Below are 24856 nucleotides of genomic sequence, written 5' to 3' on the forward strand. Positions count from 1 at the left end.
AGTGTTCACTTACGCTGGAATCAGGGCGAGCGGAGTTCCATTCTCATCGATAAAGTTTCCGCCGCTATTTAGCACGTATCTTCAATAGACACAATTATACGTATACCACAATTCGTTTAATTGGACAAGAAACTAGATCCGAAAATTAACCGTTGTTTCTGACCGTTGTTTTAGAACAACACGAGCTAATGCGTCACTCTTTTACATCATAGGACACATCATACAGCTCACACACGTATAAATGCATTTTCAAACAAAGAGTCATCTCCCGCGCCTATTAAATTAATAATACTATGTATTATTATAGACGCATGTCTGTACAATAAAGGAACACACTGAATAAATTTTTTTGAAGCAATAAATTATTAATAAGTTATTGCTACGTACCTATGGTGCAAGTCAAAAAGGTGGTATCTGCAAGTTGTTGGTGTATCCTTCTCAGCCCCATCGGCGTTCTTCAGCGGCGAAAACTCATCCTCCCGTAATACTTCCCATACCGCAAACGAACTGCGTGGAAAATCAAACAAGTTGGCAATAAATTATTTGTAAGCTGTAGGATCTGTTTAAATGATTCCTTTTCATTCTGTTACGTACTTTGCGTATTCGAAGACATCAAAGACGAACATTTCCAATTTGACGCCGTTTGGTTTTTCAGGTTGCCTGGATACGCCCATCGCATCAATGAAAGGAATCTTCTTTTTGGCGACATGGTATTTCAGGGCGGCCTTGCTGTTAAAATCAAGCTGAGTGTCAGTAAATAATAATAAATAGTAGGACTTCGAAATCAAAATTACTAAACTAAAGAGGGTTTTGCAAAAAACGACCTGGCTAGATCGTTAAGCAGCAGAAGACTATTTTATCGAGTTGTACTACGAGAACTGTACGTGCAGAGGCGGAACATCCAACGCAATTTATATAGCTTGAAAAACGAATTTTTCTTTTTCTTATTAACTGAAACACCGTTAAATAAAGCAATAAGCCAATGCAGGCTTAGGTTCAATGCGCAGACCGACTCAGAAAGAGAGCAGGCTGATTGTATATGTAGATTACCTGTTCTGCCCAAACAAAAACGTCATATCGTTATTTACATTTCCCTAACAATTATTCGACTAAAAATTTAGTTAGCGCGCAAAGGATGACGCATGGTGATCACTTGCATGCTTATCAATTCTACCTGGTATCTTCTTCGTTGCCGTTGATATCAATTTTCCTCATGCAGGCTGCCATACTGCCGGAGACAGGTTCGGGTTGAAGCAACAAACCAAGAGCGAAGTCAACGTTCATGTGATCGATCACGAGGACGTAGGTCATCCGAAAGGCCAAGACGTGTGTGCAACAGAGAAAACAGCAGGTAACATGCAGGAAAATGGGTTTGCCATTAGGGTGGCGGGAATGATGCAGAAGTGTCTTTTTACCGTGAAAAGATCACTGATCGCAAGAGCAACGACAGAAAAGGGCGGACAGACTATCATATTAACGAAAAACATGGGTTCGTATGGGGCGTTTGATTGAGGTGACTGTAATAAACGATTAGTCGCATGGGTAAGAAAAGTTTAAGAAAAAAAGGCAGTTAGCGTTCACAAAGGTGTAGACGTGTGTAGAGTAGCATGTCGTTGGGGTTTGAACAATTAATTCCTTGCTAGTGCAGATAGATAAATCACGAATGCGCATAATCGAAAATCATGGGGGCTCTATAATGACAACAGGCATTCATTGATAAGCATAATCAGCACTACTAATGATGATCTTCACCCTTCTGCATAGGATTCAAGTGATTGTCTTTGTCAAGGTTAAAGATGTCTGGATGGAAAGAGCACAAATATACAAAAATATTGGCGTATGCGGGACACGCGGCCATTGGAATTTTGATTCGTGTGGAGTGAGCCGTTTTAAATCGAACGGAGCATCGAGACATGAACGTAATTCAAGATTAAATAAAACTGCCAATCTAACATCATCTGCGGCAGTCAATAGCCAGGTACTATATGAACTGCGTAACAACTCGAACGTGCAATTTCGCTCACCCGGAAACCTTATTGAGAAAATCGAGAGTGAAGAAGTGGTTGCAGATATTTCCTGCGTTGAAAGTCAATCGCCCATCGAGATTGCGCTTTTGTGCGGTCTCAGCTGAGATCTCTGAGTACTCAACAACCTGATACCGACCTCGGACTTTACACACGACACCTACAGCTTCTGTTGGAGAAGCCTTTTCAACGACCTGCACATATATAGAGAATCGGTATGATATAGGGATCGTAGAACGTAAATGTCATATATATATTTTCGTTTTCAGTGGCTTGGTTCGTTTTAATTACTTATCATCACTTCGACTATCTACACTAATTATTATTACCAACTTCATGATACTTTTCATCAGCTTCTCATGTCGTTTACATAGTATTTATCATTTCAGCGATTCTGGGAGGCGAAATTATAATTTCCATATAGCACCGTGTGTGATTTTTTGCTCACCTTCGCGGCGCAGTCGGCATCTTTGCTGATACAGAACCCGATAAACGTCGGATCGGCAATTTTCACAAGGATATTGTCAACGCAATAGGCATGAATGTACTTAATGCCTCGGCGTACCATATCCTCGAGGATTCCGCGTTTGTAAAGAACATTGTACAGACCACCATTGCCGTCAGGACTCAACGCCAGTCGGTAAGTCTTCGTTAATAACATGAATAACATAGAAAATGACAAGTCTTAGGAAAGCAACATAGTAACATTATATATTTTAGTATTGCATACAATATGAAGGCTTTAAGACTTCATAGAGACGTTAATACAATAAGAATCGAGTATTTTGAAATCGAGTGCTGACATGGTCGTATCTAAATAAAAATGAATAAAACTACAACAGGCCCTGACGTAAGAAAAGATTAATAAGAGACCACATATAAACGTAGCGCATTCCTAAGATTAATAGGCAAGTGTTAATTAACAAGCTTAATTAACAGTATATACGAAACGGACCACAACAAGCCATGCTGGAACTAGAGCGCAGTCATGTTTTCAATTACGGAAGTTTCTGTATAGATTATATAGGATTAGAGTGAAACTTAGCCTTTTTAGCTATAAATTTCACATGTTTAAGTAGGTTAATGGCTGTTATTGATTTGAATTGGAAGGCGCTCTCACTTACACAAAGCCTCCTGTACAACTTCAAGATCTTTCAAGCTAAGAAGTCATTCTGTTTTTCTATTACTTACCTTTTCCAAGATGATCTTGCCGTCAAATGTAAAGCTCGGCATCATGTTCTGTTCAAACACTATGAAATTGTCTTGATTTAATCCGAAAAAATCATGGTTGGCGAAAAACTCAAGGGTGGGGTTTCTAGTGTGCTCACTGGTCATGATATACCACGGAATACTGCAACCAGCACGCCCCGTCTGTTTCTCGACTAAGTGTTCGAGCCTTTTCAACCGTTCGCCCTGAAGGAAATAAATTGCAATGCCAAAACAACATCCATTTTAGCTTGGCTTCGAATCTAAATCATCTAACATATTCTTAGATTTATCTGCACCACCGTGGGGACACTGAATTTAATCTCTCCAATTTAAATGAGCCTAATTTCTTCAAAGGGAGGATGTCTATGCCACATTGAGACTACTAATAAAAGATAGTCAAATTATGCTTGATGGTGATCGCTGCTCTCACCTGCAGTTGGTAAAGGGTCTTGCCTGAGGGTAGGCCAACATCGTACATCCCTTTTGGATAAGGTACGCCCAGGCGGGTACCTTGGCCTCCAGCTAAAAGGAGCGCAGCTACCTGAAGAAAAGTAGATGAAACGAACTGCGGATGATGGCGATGATATTATAATAACGACATTATAACTCCTTAATGAAATATCGACAAATAAAAGGTTACATGTGGTATATCGTGTCAATAACAAAGCACAGGTAAAGAGTGTACAGAGCAACTTAATCCACAAAAAACTTAAATAATGACCGTACGTCAGGCGATATTGATAGGACTAAATTCAATTGTCGCTCATACACACTATATATGAAAAATAAATTTTAGGGTGGGTACATACCAGAGTCCGAGAAATGTAAGGGCTCAAAATAGCCGAAAAGTTCTGAAGGTGGAAAAAGACGCGAAAAGGCTTACCGTTGGAGTTTATCTGTACAACCCAACTGGCAACTGATATTCGCTTTTCTAAAAAAGCTGCCAATTTTCGCATCAAATATTTAAACGTATTAAGCACACTAAATCTGACTCTTGCTAAGGATCTCCCCATCGAACATTCTTCCCGAGAGCCTTTTTCGGATTTTTTAGGATCCGATAACAACCCAGATCGTTGATTGTGGGCGAACAAAAATCTCAGTGGGGTTCGTCCAATGTGAAAAGAATTGATAATAGCTAATTTCAAGTTCTGGACACAGTACATTGATTCCTGTGACGAGCTTTGCTTTTCTTGTTCCAAAAAGAACTGGTTTTTGTCTGATGTCAGGAGTAGGTAATTAATGCATAAAAGATAAATAACCCATAAGGGACGTTTTCCACAATTAGAAGCTACTCTGCGTATACATAACTATTCCTCTGCTCTAGTTTTACTGCTCTCGTACAGTACTGCAGTTACGGCTACGGTAATTTCCAGCCAGAATTATCCTTTTTTTTTTTTCGGTATACCCAATTCTACATTTCGCTTAATTTACGTATTTTAGTATTAAACGTCACTAACTAATTTCAATATACCTCCCCTCTTGAAATGGCCTCAAGACCGGCCTGGCGGTAAGCCGCAAGCTGCTCTGGGCTGGACCGAGCTACGGAACCAAACTGATCCGTCGCAACAGGCTCAAGCAGGGAATCCAGATCGTCGGCGTTCTTATTTGGAAGCATTACGTTTGAGAACGCTGCCGCGCAACGCGCGACGTCCACATAGTCGATGTCAGCTAATTAAATTAATGGCAACGAGCAAAAAACAACAATTACAGAAAGCGAGAAAACTATTATATTATTATTATTATTGTTTAAAGATACTGTTGGAAAAAAAGAAGCACTCACAACGTTAAATGTCTTACCGATAAGTTCACCCTGTTGCTTTTCGTCAAGATGATCCCAGAACTGGAGCAAATGTTCCTGGCCATGTTCGGCGAGTAGCGCCTTCATTCGTTTAAGTTGGTACTCTGTCATTTTGTGCCTGGTGTAAAAGGCGTGGCTAGAATAGTTTACATTTACAAAAATTAACAAGAGATAAAGCTTTAATTTTTTTTTTTTGGTTGACTTAAAACATACCTATATAATAAGTATGTTTTAAACCTTATATAATATAATATAATATGCACGTATTATATAAGTGTAGCCATGCAGATGCCATATCTACACAATTTTTTTTTGGTGGACCAGTAGCCAGCATGTAACTGGTAATCATCAGTGCAACCTTTTCGCTCTTAAGAAGCCTTGGGGCAAAGATCTATCCCTGATACTAAACCTTATTTCGATGCAAACTGCTGTATTTTGCATCTAAATTACCATGCACTATGTGGTTGGTTTACATTTTACATTTTAAACTTTCCGCGTAAACCGAATCAATAAATTGTAACCACCATTGCATTAGATTTCGTTGTTTTCTGCCCAAAGCTCTTCGACAAAGCGTAGACACGCTACGAATTGTCATTATTAGTCTTTTTCGTTTAAATGCGGTGAATATATTGTTAAAAATACCGAAAGTAAATAAATTATGCTTTTTAATTATTTTCTCGCAGCAAAGTAACCTTTTAGAAAGGAAACTAATTTATCTGTATGTGTCCTAAGGACACATATAAATCGAAGCAGCATAAAATTTCCGAGTTAACCGATTTCCCCTAATAATAATAATAACAATGATAATTTACTTCTCTTGTAAAGCATTCAGAAAATTACATATACTGGTTACATATAATGAGAATGCACAATGCGTTCGTTAGATAAAAACTGTGACACCCTACAGACGATCGCTATCGGTGTAGCAGTAGCTTTAATATAAGCCGGAGATTGCGGGAGCGGCAGTTTTGGCTGTCTGGCAACCATATACACACCAAAATATTCTGATCAACTATTATGTGAATTAATTTTTGACCTTAATAAGTCTGCTGGAGAAACCCCAGATAAGTTGAGCAAGACCTACCCCAATTAAACTGCTCATGGAAGCAAGTTGTTGATGCTGTACCTAAAAGACGATATCGAAGGCTTGTTCATATAGGAGCTAACTGAAGCTACCTAACAAAATGAAAATAAATACATAGCAGAAAATAGCGTGGCAAGTGTTATTTACAGCAGCTCACGACGAGCTACATCACTGTGCTAATGCGCAATGTTAGAATAACAATAACTATTATAAGCACGCGAATGTAGTACCTGCTTTTCCTCCGCCGCTCCATTTATATTTTGGCGATAAAGACTGTACATGATATGGCCCTAAAAAATTCGCGTACACCACTGCATTAGCACCCATCTGCAGTCTAACGCATTAACAGGCGAAATTCAGTCCGCATGCAAGTTACCTTGACGTATGTATCACTTGTCAGTACGATATTCTTCACTCTAGGTATTCTATTCCACACATTTAACAATGTCTGTCAGATTTTGTTTGTCTCTGTCGCCAACTTCCCTTCCGTTTCCGCGTCCACGTAAAATACATACGCATAAGTAAACCGTTCCAAATAGATAAAATCGGATGGACTTAGGAATCATAGATGCATTCTGTAGGCACAAATGTTAGCATTTAGAAAAAGTTGGAACGAACTTTAAAGCTTTGCCCTACTCAGCAGCAGAAAACCAAGCTTGTCCTTCCATCATAGCCCAATGGTAAGGTCGGATGCTTAAAGGTCTCGTTCTCTGTATAACTTTCTGGCTATCCTATATGTGCTCCTGTCGCCGTGTCTTACCAATTGCCCTCGCCTTTTTACTGTTCCCTTACAGTCTACACGGCTGCAGTTGGTGATCCGGCCAGCATGTTGCCCGTACATCACCCAAATCTAGTCCGATTACTACAGAATTGTTATGTCCACTCCACACATACACACACGACGTAAATTAGACATAAGGCAAAAGTCTCAATGGACCCTAGGGCAGTTAAACTACTATTTACGAAAACAGTTATTATCACCCTACTCTGTGTCCCTAAACGTCATTATACCCTCTTATAATCTAGCCGGGCTTTGAGTAGCGTCTATGAGCGCTACGCAATATGTACGCTAGCGCCACAACTCCAATCGCCTTAGCAGCTATTGTGGCTACGCGATACCAAAACAGTTGCTCTGGTGGCAAATAATCGGTAGTGAACAAAAGGCAGCAACCGAATGCAGTCAATGATTAGGTTCCAATTACTATTGGCCCTAAAATGGTACGTTTGACAGCATATATATATATATGTATATATATTTGATATGAGGCTGTATGGATGCTGTACAGGAGATCGATAGCAAACTGCGCCCTCATTGCTTAGCTAGCGTTGGTAGCTACTTGGCATTGTGAGGCTATGGATGAATAAAGTGAACGTTTCGGGTTTTACTTGCTTCGATATTGCCGCTGTGAAACTATGGACCGAGGCAACGAAAACAAAGAACGTAAGGTAGCTTCGAGTAGATCGGCGATGTGTGAGGCAGAGGCAGACGCAGACAAGTTTCATTACATGGGTATATGAATCACAGTATGATTGTTATCCTGTCTGTCTGTATGTTCTCCCATTATTTGTTTGCGTTTTTGTTGTAAGCGTGTATTGTACAGGTTGCCGCTACTCTGAATGATGACTCTACCCGTGAACATGCTGTAATGAGGGGCTGCACGGTAACTCGTTTTAAGGTCAAGTTCTTCTGGTGCTCGCTTTTTTTTTAGTCCCTTTCTGTTTAAGGTTAGCTTTGCAGAACGGTAAACAAGCATTTATCTTCACTTATTCCGCGTTTTTATTATGATTACGGACGTTACGGCAATACTACTAGAGTTATAAAAGTTGTATGCCTGAATCCAATTTTGTCCACAGGTGATTATAGAACTAATTCGTACTCCCTTCAGCACCATTTGGGCGCCGCGAGTTCGACGATAGACCTTACTGAATAATACTTTTCGTTGTAGAACTTCTTTTTTTTTAGGCAGAAATACTATCGCTACGGTCCTGTTTGTACAAGATGTTGATCTAAAAGAAGCTGACATCGGACCAATTTAGTCATTCGGCTCCTTACACTTCGTATATTAAAGAGAATTTTATCGTAGACACAAGCTTCAGTTGAAATGCTTATCAACTGAACAATTCGCGGTAACAAAAAAGAACGCATTGATACAACAATATTTTGTTATCTCACCTCAAAAAACAAAATTTTAAAGTTATGATTACTGACTGCAGGGCCCGTCACAACCCTTCAAGCTTATTATATACCGGGAGACGGATTTGAACTAGGGAAAATTCTGGCGGGATGTTTGTCGTGACGAGCGTTAGTTCGTGCGTTACCTCTAGTATAAGAGAAAAGCCAATCCTTTTTAGAACAAACAACAAACTCGTTACGGCGAGTACCAGTGTGTCACTTTCGGAATTTGAGCTAAAATCAATTACTGTCTAACCTTTCTGCCCTGGATGAGCACTGAAACAATAATACCTTATCTTTAGCCAAAAATAAATGGTCTATATCATTCATATTTTCTTGTTGCTGAAAAATCCGAGGAAAACTTTTATGATCTTGAGCTGCTTTAATCTAAGCCATAGGGCTTAGATTAAAGCAGCTCAAGAATTTAAAAAGCTGCCTCTTTTTTACACCATTTGAATTTGCTGACTGCTTTGAACCCTTGCTTCTCTTGCACCCCTGAAATTTACGGCGTGCTATCAGCCCAAAATTTACTTTTGGGTCTTCTTTTCTTTTCATACAACGTATGTAAGTGCCACTTTAACTCAAATATCTAGGGAAACCGCTTAACATACGGTTACAAAAAAGAATTCTCAAATTCTTTTTTGCTGATATAAGAAGAAACATTTTGGAAATGACCGATTAGTGGCTTAGTTCTTGAATGAAAGCTGCCATTGCGATGAATTGTGGCCATGTCAACTAAACATGACTGTCACAAATGACAATTCTAACATATGCGAAAAAATTAGTTGCAGTATCTGTTTCTGCTTAGATACAGTATTAGGAACATATAGTAACAAAAAAAAATGTATAAAAAATTCCCCCTATGATGAGCACCCTATATAAATACATATTTTTTTAATGTATTATTAACTCTTGGTAGTTACAAAAACCCGTTACGCACGTATAGTAAATTGCTGGCCAGATCGCGTTCGTTTCTAATCCGCAACGTCCCGCTGTTATGATACTACTTCATAGTTATGGGAGAAAAACTCAAATAGATCCTGTAAAACACGTTCAAAGTGGTATCTAATAGCTTACAAATCGGCCGTAGAACATTTAAGCTAAAAAACATCTGGTGAGCTCTTTGCAGTGCACAGAACAGTGGTTTTGCTCTTATCAAAGCTCCGACTCCGTGACCTTTGACAAACATGAGCTTTGATGACTTAGACGAAGAGGAATGAGATAAGTTGACTATGGAACCCATAAAAATCGCCTAACGATTATGTGTTCGATCAAACCTGTATTTTAAGCTAGACAACAAACGTACTGTGCGTCGGCTTACTCGAACCACCGACTACCTGAACCTGTCATGCCCCCAGCCTACACAGGTAAGGGTTAGTTAAACATATTGTCTTACATTTTGTAGTACGGATTTTCGAATCGCGGATCTTCAGTCATGGCGAATCGGCCGTTTTTTACTACGTATCGAGACATTCTGCCGTCCTTACAAATTAAACACACGAACCACACTTGTCAGAATTTTACTGTGAGGATATGAGTATCGGAACTAAATATTTGCCAGTTGTCCGAGTCTCATTAGCCATCAGCAACACGAGCTTATTTTAATAGTCAATTGTGTTACTAAGTACCGAAACTTTTCTCACATATACACATAATCCAGTCCGTTGACTCCAGACACAGGGTGTATAGCAAAGCTCGGAATTGGAAGTTGCGGTGCGACAGCTCTGCTTGGTTGAAACGCAAAGGGTTCATCTAAAAATGGCACAATGGTAATTAGCGCGGCTAGACAACAGGCTACTATAATAATTTGTGCATGTTGCTACCGAACAACAACGGGAAGTGTAGAAAGAAGAGATAATCCGCAACTTTGCCACGTATGGCGTCACCTCCGCCCTGTTCACTCGCTAATAGGAACACTCATTTCGCTGTAGCAAGGTCTAGAAAAGTAAAATGCGTTCCTTTTTTTGTACAGCTTTTATAGAAAATATGGAAGGGCGACGGTGAATACCGTAAAAGCGAAATGTTGATGGTAGCGGGCCTGACGCTACACTCAAGGATCTCCAGGTTAGTCGGCTACTGCTTCGATTTCAACCAGAGGAGGCTCTTGGGACTATCGAACAAAATCATCTTAGCTACCGTGTTACGTAGGACGATACTGATACCCAATTAAGTGTGGTCGAATATCGGTATACAGGATCACTCGCATGTTGTCTATCATAGTTTTGGCAAACACTGAATGTCTCGAATGCAATATACATGCAGGCCATTACTCAACGTCAACCTACTTTGCCTTAAACAATAACCCTGTATTTGACTGAACTCCTCAGTCGTGACAAGTATTTAATATTAATGCTGCGATTAGATCTAGTATCAGATTAGAAACGCTAGCCAATGTGATCGCCGGTCGATCGGTTCGTTTACAAAGGCAAATTGTTTGTAAGCTGCGTATCAGCGGCGTGCAACAGATTAGTTCGCCCAGGCAGTGATAACGTCATTAAGAAGACGATATTGGACAGCAAGCAGACGAGTGATAATCGAAACATAAGCTAAATTAGCTTAAAAAGTTGCTCATGACGATTGTCAACTTTGTATCGAAAAAGCGTGTCTCAGTATCGATACGTTTGGCTATAAGTACGATACGCAAGGCACCTTAAGAGAACAAAGATATGCAACAGAAAAAATCCCAAAAATAAGGCAGACTCGGCTTTTGCTAAAACGATGCCAGGCCACATTGATAAGTCGCCCTGCAAGAACGTGAATAGGATATTTTTTACATTGGTTATATTCTGTAAACCTTGTGCCGACAGATTATCATATTTTTCGATCAGCGGAGAATGAACTTCATAAGAGGGCGTTAAAGCGCAGTTGGATGAATTCTGCAATATTAGACGTTAAAATTTCTGTTAAAGTAAGAAGCTGACAGGTGGTAAAAGTTCACAGGAGGTGACAGCAAATAGGTAGTAAATCAAGTTTGCGCTATAATTCGTGTAAAATGCTGCAATGTTGTGGGATGAAAAAGGTCCCTGTTCATGTATCGATTTACGAGTAGTGGTAGCCACGAACTACGCAACAAGTAATTTCGAAAACATTGTGCATAATCTAGTGCCTGAACAGCTACATACGTTCCAGGCTTAAAAGAATGTTCCATTATTTCAAAATGATGCCAGTTAACGATATCGGCGAAAACCAGCTTGTAGCACCAGTTGCAGTTGTTTTCATTTTTGATTTGATTTGAGTGGACACAGATGTTAATTAGTCGTACCGTACACTGAAGGGAATTCGTTGATTCTTTTGATCATCTCTTTTGGTAGCAGCCATGATTTTGCGGAGACCTTCCAATGACGTCGACGATTACGTACCAAGCGAAGACGGTGTACTTAGAAATCGAATAACTAATTAGAATGACTAGCTAGAATGATGATTTTTTAATACGTATCAAAGGTACTTTCTTTCATTTTTGACGCATTTGTCGCCCAGCATTCAGGCCAGCCATATACCTACCCTTCGCATTCCCATATGTAATTTCTTTTTTAAAGTTTCTCGAAATAAATCAATAGTGTGGTATACTTGCCTACCAGATGCTGTTTTTAGGGCATCAAACGCCCCATAATCACACGGATTTAGGTCTGCGGAATAAACAACTTAAAGCCAACTTGGAATATTACTTTGTTCAATTTCGGAAGGGATTAAGGCATGGTGATAGGATGTGGTTTTGCCGCCAAGTAACTAGACTGCGTGCTTTTGACTACCGTGCACGACGGTCCACAAATCTCGAGATAGCGAACTGCATTCATTTTCGGCAGATATATTACGACAGCGCATGACCCTGACGTTCATCGCATGCACTATTATCAGTTCACATCTGACTCACTTAATACTGTCATAGAACTTGATTTCTCTCTGCAGCTACGCCGTTCTTTTGCGTGGTGGTAGAGATTGAACCACGCCTCTTTTATGGCGACCGTATTCTTTGTTGATTACACTTCCGCGAACTGTAGGTACAAGAAGGAACCATACGCACTTCCAACTGGCCTGGAGTCAACCTGCGATGGGCCTATTCATGATTCGATTTCCGCATGTTCAGTATTTTGGTGACAAATCGCTAATTTTTTTTTAATTTAAGCTCCAAGCTCTGCCCTCGTGGAAACCCCGTTCATTGTGGCGATACGTTCCGGCCCGACAGCTGGTCAGTTCCTTGCTGGTTCCAACTAAATTTCAACCGCTAGAGGCGGGTAATTAAAAAGATATCCAATTTCAGGGTCAGGTTACATTCCCTATCGATCTTTTATCTTCGTTTTTGATATTAGATATCACATAATATTGATAATTTTTTAAGTACAGGAAAATCAAGCACGGTAATATACTTAATAGCAGCTACTTAATGCGATCATTGATTAGCATCACATCGACATTAGATCGAACAGCGGTTATTTCTCGTATGGTAACTCATGGTATGTATGGTAAGCCTCATATGGTAACTCCAACAAAAGAGCTAAAGGTCCAAATTTTTGAAGCTACTTGCACCGAGTGTATATTGATCGCCTAACCGTGAACAAGTAAAAGCTCGTGTACAAAAAATGAGCATTGTCCTTTTGCTCTGTGCGTTTTTTATACGAATATCCATTTTTCTTTTAGGGTTGCTGCCGTCAGGGCTTTCAGCGGCTTCACTGATTGCACTCCCGGTAGGGTGTGCCTGGCCCTAATTTTCATTTATGCCCATGATTGCCAAGTTTGTTTGCAGTTAACTTGGCGGCTCAGTCGATCGGTCGGTTTCGTAGTGACATGAACTGCTATGGTAGAAGGCACAAAGCTGTTGACAGCTCCATCTTCTGTAGCTTTTTCTTAGTTCGGTCCATGCCGTCGAGCTAAGCCTTCTTGGGAAAGCTACCAGTCAACGAACTGCCATTACTCTAAAACCGGTTGCTAGGACTCGCATATCTTTTTGCTATGCGAAGTCAAGAGGTGTTGGCTTCTACTGTTGGTCCAACAAAATTGTTTCCATATCGATTCGAGTTGAATCGCATCGTCTGCTCTGCAGAGTTGCTTGAACCAACGTTCGACGGCTTGTTCCTCGTGTACCTCTAATGCCTGTTATATATGAGGGTAACACTAACTCCAATAGCTTGTGGCAATGAATTGTCAGTTACCAAACAGCGGACGCCAAAATACGTTTAAGTATTCTTTTCTCATTCTATTAGCAACATCTTCCGAGTTCCACGTTCGATGCTTCAATGCTTCAGTGAATCACGTTGCTTCAGATACCGGATGGTAGCGGCGGCTGCTTCCAGTAGGACGACACGTATCTTGCCATCTCTCAAGAACTTTTTCTTCTACTTGCACGATTATTATTCAGGCCCGAGCTCCCTCTTTCTTTCAGTCTTCCTTTCAGTTCGGTGCTTTCGGGCTAGCTTAAACCGCTGGCCTGATTAGGCTCATCTTCTTACTCGAGTTTACAGTGCATTAATACAAATGACAGTAAAATGCAGAGCAACGAGAAACTTCATAGTAGGATTGAATGGAAAGGAATGGGTGTAGATCCGTCGTCGCTCCGACCTCAAGCTCCATCGTGGCCACTAACAGTTTCCCAATGAGTAGTTGCCGGAGCAGTTTTGTGGCAACATGCTTACGAACGCCCCCACGACTCGAGTTATCATCTGCCAAATGAGGTAGAACTACCCAAACCAAAGCTTTCATTGTGCATAATAGCATTAATAATAATAGCTGTACCTGCTGGACAGGCGAGAACACAAATTTTTTTTTGCTCGTTTGCTATCCGTCACACGCCAATTAAATTAGGGCTATCCAGAGTTTGCCTCACCCAGTTAGAATAGCGGCGAAAAGGCTATTCCGCGACTGTCGTCACTGTGAGCGGAACAACGTAGTTCAGAATAGAAGCGTCTATCATAAAGCAGATAGTCTACTGAAGTCGTTCCCAAAACGGTTCATTCTTCGGCTGAGATGTGCCGGTTGGTCGTGGCGCACGCACCATGCATGTCGTCGCATTAAAAATGTCAATCAGTCTGAAGTTTTACTACATAAAAGGGAAACAGCGCGCAAAGGTTTTGCTTTTGCGAGGGTCGCAGAGACGCTGTTCCCGGATTATAGCCCAACCGAGTGTCCAACGTACTTTGACTTGTTTTGATACTCGTAGCGCGCAATAGTTCGCTTGAATTGGCTGCGGTCCTACACAATGACAATTACAGCGCCAGCCAGCCAGCCAGCCAGCGAGTGGAACAACTGAGGTAAAGAGGCCATTTGGCTATATTGTGTAGAACTGTAGCTATTTCTCTTCGGTAATGGATTCTTGAAAAACGAAAGGGGGTTTCTTCAATGAAGGCCGTAACTGTATGTGAGCCTCGAAAAGCTCACCCGAACAGAACGAAGTGATCGCGAAGGGTGATACAACAGTCGCAATGAGCAACAACACAACAAATATCCGCCAGCAATAAATAATGGATGGGACAAAGAGCCATTGATCGCTGCGCCACCATCAATGGTGGAAAGAGCAACAACCAGCTGTTACCTCTTGCCCAGAGGAAACCTCGCTGGTTTTTAAAAGGGGACCTGCGAACCACAGAGAACTACTAGAGAACGGAGCATGGATCGACTGCAAGTAAGAAATGACTCACCCAGAAATCTGATGATGGGCCAGGTGCAGTGATTCAGAGTCAACCACCTCTTGTTGTCCAGCCGTCCATACTACCCTAGTAGCGCTAGACAGCATTACTTAGACAAAAAGCTGAACCCTCTCGATCGCGGCTTCAGGTCGCGCCGCGTCAGAAGAAGGTGCATTGTTGGAGCAAACTAACGCAAAAACTACTACTTCCTAGGTTGCAGCTGTCAAGGTCTACTGTCGTAACTGATCTACTAGGACACATCAGTATATCAGCGTTGAACACTGTTTGAGATTTGCGCGAATTAGGTTTTAACACCAGATGACTGTCGTTTTCACTAACTCATTGCTGACTGTGTAGTTACGGGACTCAAAAATATACCGCTCAACTTCCGACTATTGACTGATCCGATCTCGCCAAAAGCCGGCACACGACCGGCATTCTCCCGAACTGCGTTGAGCTGTTCAAGCTAGAAGGATATAATAATTCAGCCATTTCTGACGTACCATCGCCTTTCTCCTTTTTTTTCGACAAGATTCACTGACAAAGGTGTAAAGCGATCAAAAACGCATCTGCAACGGCGCCTGAATTTCTGGTGTTACCTATTGGATGACATTTGGCGTCTCACAAAACGACCCGATTGAGTTGCAGTCAAAGTTTTTCCCCGTGAAGTCTCCTTATCACAAGCACTCTCCACACTTCTTCACGTCTGTTTGTCAGTGACCTTTGACTTATTTTTACTACTTTGTCTAATCATTATTCAATGATAGTAATAGCAATAACCAAAGCGGTAGAGTAAATCGTTGCTGAAAGCTATTGTGTCTGACCCTTTGTAATATTCTCCTAGGCTGCTTTCGTCGATAGAACAAACGGGCGAGGCGACCGCACAGAAAGAGGCAATCAACATTCAGTCTCTGACCGTAACATTACGGACTACTGCTCCGAGTTAATCTGTCTTTTATACAGCTTTAACAAAAATAATGTAACCATCACCACTGGCCTACATAAGTTATGTTCAATAGGTTTACTATCACGATCGGCTTGACCGTGACCCACGCGCGCTACGTTCCTACTATAGATTATGAACGTTCATCAAGCCAAAACTTCGTCTATTTTACCTGCGTTTGCCTACCAGGGGGCGGCGTACTGCTGCTATTGTTGTGGTAGCGCCCGCCGCCTCCCACAAACAACTCTCGCCACCACACGGCAAGGCTCACATTTGCCAATGTCTTAACAACGGTGACGGACGCTACACATATCTATGATCGTGCAGCATCCGTGCTATCACTAGCGCCAGTTTGACCGACTAAGCTTCTACTGGCAGGCTTAAGCTTACGCTGCAACCTACGACCCATAGGTGTACTGCAAAATTACGTATCTATGAAAGTGAAGATGATTATGTCTGGTTAGAGCGAATAAATGGAGGACAGAGAATGGACATGCTCTCTCCTTCATTCAACCTGTGAACGTGGCCAATCAGGAGCATTATGACAACGATTACTACAACGAAGGCAGCAATAGGGCCAATAGAAACAGCAGTAATATAACTACAGTAAAGTTGAAACGTTACCTGTTACGGGACTACGTTGAAGGGTGCCATTAGAGGAGCGGGCAAGCTAGTTCCGCGATCACGCACATTCATTTCGATATGGCAACCTATGTTACCGGATAAGTTTATATCGTTGAATAGGGAACTAAGAATTTCGGAACCGCTGCCAATGCAATTGTAGAAGTTCACAGCGGTACAGGTGGCTATTGATGACGAAGTGGAATGATAGCCATCGCACTATAGTTCGTTAATTATTAACTCTTAGCTAGCAACTACTTAAAACAATGTGGGAATGGAGATAAGTCTCAGGGAGCAGTTTCAGTGCGAAATGAAGTACATTGGCTAGAAATAGTGATCCAGTTAACGAGAATAAATTGCAGTCATTGTTGGATAATTCATGTAGTGCAATGGTTAGCAAGAAATGAACAGAATAAGGTCTGACCGATCTGTCTAATGTTATCTCAGATTGCGGCCTTATAGCCAAAGGCGCCTCAGGATGTGAAATACCTCTTTGAATGTCAGAGGTGTGGAAGCAGCAACAAGCAATTTGTGCAGAAAAATAAACGAGTCAACGAGAGAATGACTCGTTAATTTTTTCGAAGCAAAACCATTCTGTATTGCACAGCTACACGCTGGTGCACCTGGTCAAACACAACACAAACGTACATCTATTCCTGTAGAGAACTTACGTTGGCCTGCGGCCCCAATGCAGTTCCAATGAGGTTCCGTAGCCAGCCCCACATACCCATTTGCGTAAATACCTATGCGTATTTCTATTTGTGCGTGTTGCAGTGCTTCAACTCCAACGCTGTTGGTTTCAAAGGATTTTTAACGGAACTCATTGAGTGACTCCACGGTCTTTTCGCCAACGATACACGAGTTGCCTGTTGAGCAATGCTGAGACATAACTTTTCTCGGCAGCACATTCGTGTGTACGTACCACGCCCGAAAAGCCCCCCTTGGTTTACACAGTTTGGTAAGTATTAGTAAAAGTACATTGCTTACGCTAGACTCTGATAGATCAACCGGGCAGTTTAAAGATGCGTTACAGAGGACCTTGTTCTGAGTACCAGAACGTTCGTTTGAGGACACGCAACGCAGTGTCTGTCTTTTTAAGCTCATGGCGGCGACCTTGATCACTTGGCGCTTCGTGGTCGACTTTTATTTAGAACCACGTGTCAGTATGTACGTGTCGCGCTCAGTTACAGCCAGCAATGCTCTCTTGTCACTTGAAGTAGAATAGAAGGAAGAGGAACTTGAAACTGATCGTTCTGTGATTCCAAATCAATACTTATCAAGTGTAAATGGTATATTTTACTAGGGCAGCAAAGTGGGCCAAATGTGACTTCCTCATGTCGGTGATTAACGTGAACATTTCAAAGGATATGCTCACTGTTATACATACATACATTAAGATCGTTTATATTTTGTAAATATCGAGGGCGTTGCTGAACTAGCACTGCATTAAGTATAACGCAATATAGAGACTATATGTTCCTCACAGGGAATATTATATACATTTACTGAAATGATGAGGTGCGACATGTTGCGAACACGTCGCATTCTTCATCACCACACACCGGAGACTACAAGAAAAAAAGCTATTTAATTGATTGCTTTGTCGTACTTCCGCTAGAGCAAATGGTCGGTCATCTCTATAAAAGGATATTTCGCACGTAGTGTTTAATTTATTATGTGTATAAAAGCAACTGTCGTATTGCTTTTTGGCTCCTTGAGACTGTCCTAAAACGAACTATATGAGCGTATGGAAGACATTTCCTATCGAACTTAAAATGAAGAAGTTGATATCTAACTTGAAGGTAGCAAAAGGTGTTGCAACGATTTAGTTTATACGCCAGCGAACGTCTCACATATCACCAAACTCTAAACATATACTTTTAGGCTTTTAGTTTCAGATCAGTAATAGAGTGTCAGAAGGAAAAGTAATGGATCTGAGACAAAATCGAGCCAGGAGGAAGACTTTGGGTGCACGAATAAAATCGACGGTTAGAATCACTGTAGTTAAACTAAAATGGGCCATATTTGCATCGGTGCTCATTTTAATACTGTACGTCGATAACAAGACTTTTGCCACCAATATTCTCTGATCTCAATCGGGAAATGGCCTAGGTCGCTTTCGAGTTCCATACCGAAGCTGCGGCATTTACGGACTGGATGGAACCCGTAGAATTCTTGAAAAACACTTCCGGAGACTTATTTGCATTTAGCAAGTAAAAAGTTACGTATAGCCTAAATGACAATTGCTAATTAGCTAGGACTACGAAGACACGGAGCGCTTGATAGCGTCCCTTTGATGGTAGCGGTCGTGTGATTATTACAGTAAGAGAAGAAAGAAACAGCAACTAAATATTATAGTATGTTTCTTAACGTTATTAACGTTGAGAATAGCGATAAACGTTGCGAAACGTTGAAATACCAGCTGCACCGAAACTGCAGCGCCGTCATTGTGTATTGATTTAATCCTGTAGATCGATAAATCTTCTCGATACCTTTGCTGGTGCTAGTATTTTTGCGCTCAAGCTATAGGGCCGTCAATTTTTGTTTCTAGATAGATATCTTTTTTTTGTCATATATATATCTTTGTCAATTTTTGTCTATAGGATAACGACGACAGTACATTGTTAAGCTAAAAATTATGGTATAAATTACCGCATTTGAATATCACTATAGTTTGCTACCTGTAAGTCAATGCAGAGAAACTGCAAGAACGATGGACAATAAAAATGAGAACCGTCGAAGTCTCTAGGCAGAAATTAATAGTATTAGCAAGAAATGCGTGCGCACTTCCACTTCGTCCATGTACGGATAATAAAATATTATTGCTATGGATGTTGTTATTATCATAGAAAATAAATAGAAATTCTATATTTTGTATACATAACAATTTTGTATGAAATCGCTACGTACATGCGTGGGATCGGCTGTCATAATGGCGGTCAAGTTGCTATCGTTTTCTGTTTCGAACAAATCGTTTATTGCAGTATAATAATAAAATATTTGTTGTGTCTCATATAATTAACGGCGGGCATATTTTATGCAAATACCAGTGTGGCATGATGAGTGTTTACCAGATCTGCTAAATTCGAAATACTGCTAAGCTACGAGTTAGTTGTTCTTGTCAACCTGTAGCTGTTATTGTAACCGACATTTCGTCTCGATCGAAATCCTCGAACAGAACAATAATTTTCGGGGACAACTGTTAAAAGCTTTAAACGTCTAGAGATATTTGTACTAACAAACGACTCATACGTTGTTTGACAAAGGATAATAGCCAATTAGGGATTCACTTCATTCAGTTGTGACCATTGCAAATTATTGTGCTTCATGCCCGAATTTATCGCGTCATACCACAGGTATTCGTAATAACAGACTCGAAGTATATAGAATTAAAAATTGTATTCAGATTAAAAGCCGATTAAGTTCTGCTGCATTTTGGATAATCATGGTACGTCGTGTCCGAGAAATGGTGACTGAACTTATACAGGCGTTTTGAATCGTCCAACACCTACGTTTCTTTAGAGCGCCGTAGATACGTTGCTATTGTGAATGCATTCGTTTGACTTTCTGCTCGAATGAGCAACAAACGCCTTGGCAGCGTTCCACCGGTCCCTTGACAACAACTAGAGTTGCTGGGCTGGCTTTTTTTTAGGACTGTTCGTTTATTCAGGGGCGAAGAAACTTCGAAGATCGATTTTTGCGCTTTGTCAATAATTAGCATGGTTTTTCCTTGTCAACACCATGCGCACATTCATTAAACGCCTGTGTTTTGGAATACCTCACCAAAATATGGGACGCCGGTTTTTTTGATAGAAAAATAGATATATTTTTATAGGCGATTATGGCGACGTTTAACGACGTGTCTCAGTCTACTCTTTCTAAGGGAGTCTTATTATCGAGTTGGGTAAACAATACCTGCCATAGGTGGCTAATTTTTGCTCCAGCTATGAAATGAAAAGCGTTCACTGAACGTCTTCATATTCAATAGAAGATTAGGGCTTTATTGCAGACCCCTTGCAAGGACAAGGGACATATAAGGTGTACATAGAACACGAGATTCAGTTTAAATGCCCATTCTTCCGTTGAATTATGCTCACGACTGACGATTGTGTGTGTTCTGGACAATAAGACAAACTGGAGAGGACATGTTCCATACAACCCTGTTATTGAGCCTAGATAATCGATGTTGCCTAGATTGCTCTGTAACAATTAATGCAAATGGCTGGTCAATTTTAGAATAGAAGATCGTACAAAAATAAATATTGTGCATGAGGGGAATTTCTTTAATACGACATATACAAGGAACGGATCCATTATAAGAATAGGCTTCCTTCAAAACAAAGCAAACATATTGGCGGACCCCAGTCCCTACAATTGGGAGCTTCTTCCAGTGGATTCAACAATACCCGATAGGTACCTATGAAAACAACATCGATTGAGAGCTCTTAGTCTGTAGACGGTACATTTTACTCAGACTTTTCACAAATAAGCAAGATATATCGCTTCCGCTTGCGAAGGTTTAGTGGTATAATTGGCGTGTGCTGGTAAACAAATCAATGGCTTTGGCGGATGTCCTATTGGCGGACAGCATCTGTCGTAAGGAGATAGCGACGTATATTGATCAGAGTTCTGACAGGCCGGGCAAACACATTAACCAATGATTCGACGTTATTTACCACTCGGTTACCAGTTCATCATTTGGTTGTCAATGTGTTAATGAACGTCGATACGTCTATATTTTGCCCAGAAATTAGCATCGTTATAATACCATCTCAAGAGCTACGTACGAATGAGATCGAATGTAGTTTACGAACGCATATCGCACCGTCAGTCTTTATAAGAGCCTATTGGCTAGTCAAAGTAGATGAAATGAGCATAATGAAAATATCTGTATTCCTGACAAGCCGATCATTATATTAGCTTTATATATGTTAGGTTATATATAACCCAATTGTCTAATATTAGCCCATCACTAGCGATGGGCTAATATTGGGCAATAAAATAAAAGTGGTATCAACTTGAATAAGCACTGAGGTCTTGCAGTTGCTACAGATTAATAAACTATGGATTCGTAAACTAGTAATTTATATTATATCACCTGCGACGGAAGTCTCGTATTGTACTCTCAACAACGTCTCTTGACATCAAATACACGTCTCACGTGAGCGCAGCCTTCATATAGTGACTAAGATACGACATGTGTGATCCGGCTCAATTAGCACTGCCATCTTGGCAACTAACGAATCTTCTACGATTTTACTTTTGTCAGATGCATGTATAAATAATAACTTATCACTGGCAATAATTGCTAGTTTATTGATATAACGACATTTGTAAGCTAAAAAGAATAAATTAAGAAAGCTTCCGCAAGATAAATCTTTGAGTTCCATAACAACCAAGTGATTATCACCCGATAATTGCGATATATATTGATAAAGGCTAGTCTGGACAATAATCCGAGCTACAGTCTTTGAGTCGGTGGTCTGGCATTTATTACAATGGTAAGTGGCGGAAGTTCATGCGAATCTTGAAAAGCCGAAACTGGGCAAGGCTTATTGGTGAGATATCCTTGACAATTCGACCATAATATAACATACGATATCAGATGAGTCAGCTTGCTCAATAATTGTTGCTATTGCTGTATCTATATGTAGAAGAAATGACACAGAATGAACTAAAGTGGGCCATATCAGGTGCCAAATGCTCATCGTGTCACATTTGCTCTGTCATGGAATGTCTAGCGCGGAGTTGGCTAAATTTCAAAAATATTTTCAGTAGAATAATGAAGTGCAAGATAATAAATAATACTTGGAAATAGTTGATACGACGTGGCACATACGTAAACAGCTCGTTAAATATTATTTCTTTGTCCACTAATTAACAACGTCATATTATGTAGGGGAAATGCTACGAGCTATTTTATTTGTCAAATTACTTAAACTCGAGACTTAGGAACCATCTGTCTCTTAAGTACTCTTCAAAGGGTCGACAGATCTCGCATTCTATGAGTTCGATTCGTAAAATTTCTACTGTAAAAAAATTGGTATTGTTTTTTCAGTACAGTGGATATGCTGCTTAGTGTATTAGTAACATAGTAATAGTAAGAAAATTACTAAAAACAATAATAAAGAGGAAAACAATGTAGCAACTAATTGTTTTCAATAGAACATGTCCAAACTAAAAAATTTTCAAAAAGGTCCATTGGCGCAGTGATTTCAATGAGGAATGCGCTGATCAGGTATATTAATCATCTGTTGCGTAACTTAATTGAATAAAAATAAGTAAAAATAAAAAATATACTGGCTAACAGCGTACACCATGGGCTACATGTCCATTGCTACACCATAGTGGGGATCCTTTACATCATTGTTAGCTGACCATGATAAGAGAATATATAGCGAACAATTGGATATACACGACAAACACTATGTCGTGTTTGTCGCCGACACGCGTTTACCACAACTATAGTGTTATCTAAAGCAATGAGAATTTACACCAGTATTCCGACTGAAAGATCGTATTGTTAGCCCAACTTGATAACACGTACGATGGAATTAACACGTGTCCAAATTAAACAGACAGTATCTGCATTACACTTAGCCTACATATCGATTTTGGAGCAGATTGGAGTAAACTACAAACTATATTTGCGGTCAATTCTATCTTCGCCTTTGCATTTACTTGCCTTTCAACAATAATGCAATCACCATTGCCAATAAATATATAAAAAAAAAAAAAATTGCATTGCCAGGGCACCATTATGAGTGGTACAACAGCAAGGTGTTTGTAGTCGTATGAATGACGAGCAGGCGACGTGAAGGGGTTCTACGATACGCGTGTTTATTAGGTTTTCCAATATAGGAAAACAGACGAGGCGCGAGTTTCGTTTTTCTTGAATTTTTCTTGAACCGTGGTATGACACAAAACCAACTTCCTTCTTCCAACTTCCAAAAGAGCCATCCTTCAAAAGCAAGATTTATCAACTATTTGCTTTTGCGACCTTCGGAGAGATTTGTCACCTGCCTTAGTGATCTTTTGATCTTTTTTCTACCTATTTCTTATGAGAATTAGGGTAAATCTATAAATAAATAAAAATACATTTCCTTAAGGAAGGTAGAAATCGAACTATGTACTTTCTCTTCCCTATGACGATCTTTTGCGTCTGACACATGTACGCCCTTTCATTACATAGATTTACATGGATATTTTCTTCCGTTTCTGAATCGCAAGGGTCCTTTGTTTCATCAGTTACCGGTTACTGGCAAGCGACAAACGGTCCAACGAAAGAAAATTATTTGACGGTTAGTATCTTCCCCTAATACTAGTTTAATAGCACAGGGAGCTGAATTCGATTGCAATCAAATTGTCGCATTAGACCATGTAAAACCAATACGTACTTTGACCAATTGTTATAGATTTAATCAATAATATTGCTTGTTTACTGTACATCACAAAGGAGTTGTTCATTGTGTACCGCGACTTTTGGATAAGTATTCTTGCATTATAGGCGTCGACAGCAATAGCACAACGAATCAAAGGGTCGCATTGTGAAGTTGACAAATACATGTTTCCGTTTTATATGTGGTTTTGCTGTCATTAAGAATTGCTTCTATCTACGTTCAGATTTGAACCTAAACTCGCCCTTGTGTTCCTTTGTTTCGTAAACGAATAGGGTACCAATGCACTACCAACATTACGATGTTGCCTGTCTCAATCCACGCAGTATTCTTCCAAAATGCTCACAGATCCTAACGTATTTGGATTGGTACTGATTCAATTTCGTGACGTCTTTTTACAAGCTCATGTATACATCATAGATGAATTATTTTTTTTTACTTGGCTGCATTGTACGGAAGCATAACTCCAAAACAGAATTCCAGAATCAAAGTGCCTTATGGTGAGTTCTAGACTGTGTTAAAGAAATCCGCTGATTAAGAGATTAAGAAAAAATCACATAAGCATGAAGCTCACTTCAATATCGGAGCTAATACGCGTCAATAAACTCGACCAAAGATACCCTTATTCAAAGCTGTAGAACAGAATTCGTTTTGGCGAAACGATGCGTGAGTTACCAGCTTCGCCACATCATGACTAACGGGATGACAAGCACTTTAGTTAAAAATTCCGTTTCTTGCGAGGTAATGGCGCAGTCATTATTGCTACACAAAAATGGGTCTGTATTAAAGAAGCATCTGTTCTGACAGCCAATTAACGTGTCATAAGCTACGTCACCACGGGAAGTTTAGATACATCTAAATTTATGTGGAGTTTAACGCAGAGCGCTTGCGACGATACCGTTACTCGTAGTGTTCGCAATGATTTACGCCGAAGGCGATCTCAACAGAAAGGAAACATTTATCAAAAGCTATATCTATGTATATATGTAT

At 40.3% G+C, this 24856-nt stretch overlaps 2 protein-coding genes and 1 long non-coding RNA gene across 11 annotated transcripts in view; 2 read left to right on the plus strand and 1 right to left on the minus strand.

Moving 5' to 3' along the window:
- mmy (UDP-N-acetylglucosamine pyrophosphorylase mmy) overlaps nt 1-24856 on the minus strand; it is a 33239-nt gene that overhangs the window by 1411 nt on the left and 6972 nt on the right. For 2 of the 8 annotated variants that reach the window (XM_022801977.2, XM_086986273.1), the window contains exons 2-11: nt 5031-5167; nt 4705-4901; nt 3664-3774; nt 3216-3437; nt 2473-2670; nt 2025-2218; nt 1175-1228; nt 595-729; nt 388-507; nt 14-79 (exon numbers count right to left, since the gene is read on the minus strand). In XM_022801977.2, the coding sequence (XP_022657712.1) occupies nt 14-79; nt 388-507; nt 595-729; nt 1175-1228; nt 2025-2218; nt 2473-2670; nt 3216-3437; nt 3664-3774; nt 4705-4901; nt 5031-5167 (1434 nt within the window). Of the gene's footprint in view, nt 1-13; nt 80-387; nt 508-594; nt 730-1174; nt 1229-2024; nt 2219-2472; nt 2671-3215; nt 3438-3663; nt 3775-4704; nt 4902-5030; nt 5168-6345; nt 6467-9684; nt 9914-11550; nt 11665-11859; nt 12002-24856 lie in introns of those variants that run through there. The other 6 variants (XM_086986272.1, XM_022801972.2, XM_022801976.2 and 3 more) reach the window with 6 other exon arrangements.
- On the plus strand, nt 655-6243 carry LOC147755877 (uncharacterized). 2 transcript variants are annotated; one of them, XR_015325871.1, is made up of 4 exons: nt 655-749; nt 1220-1351; nt 1765-2239; nt 2414-6243. It is a non-coding gene; the product is annotated as an uncharacterized LOC147755877 (long non-coding RNA). The 2 variants fall into 2 exon arrangements; XR_015325870.1 differs by having other exon boundaries at nt 741-880.
- The window catches only part of Cdc50 (cell cycle control protein 50A), a 49404-nt gene continuing 36700 nt past the window's right edge, over nt 12153-24856 (plus strand). The window contains exon 1 of the mRNA XM_086986279.1: nt 12153-17427. Within this exon, the coding sequence (XP_086842405.1) occupies nt 17346-17427 (82 nt within the window). The 5' untranslated portion in view covers nt 12153-17345. The remainder of the gene's footprint in view (nt 17428-24856) is intronic.

Source organism: Varroa destructor, unplaced genomic scaffold (genome assembly GCF_002443255.2).
Source record: "Varroa destructor unplaced genomic scaffold, Vdes_3.0 BEIS01000004.1, whole genome shotgun sequence".
In the NCBI taxonomy this organism is placed as follows: Eukaryota; Metazoa; Arthropoda; class Arachnida; order Mesostigmata; family Varroidae; genus Varroa; species Varroa destructor.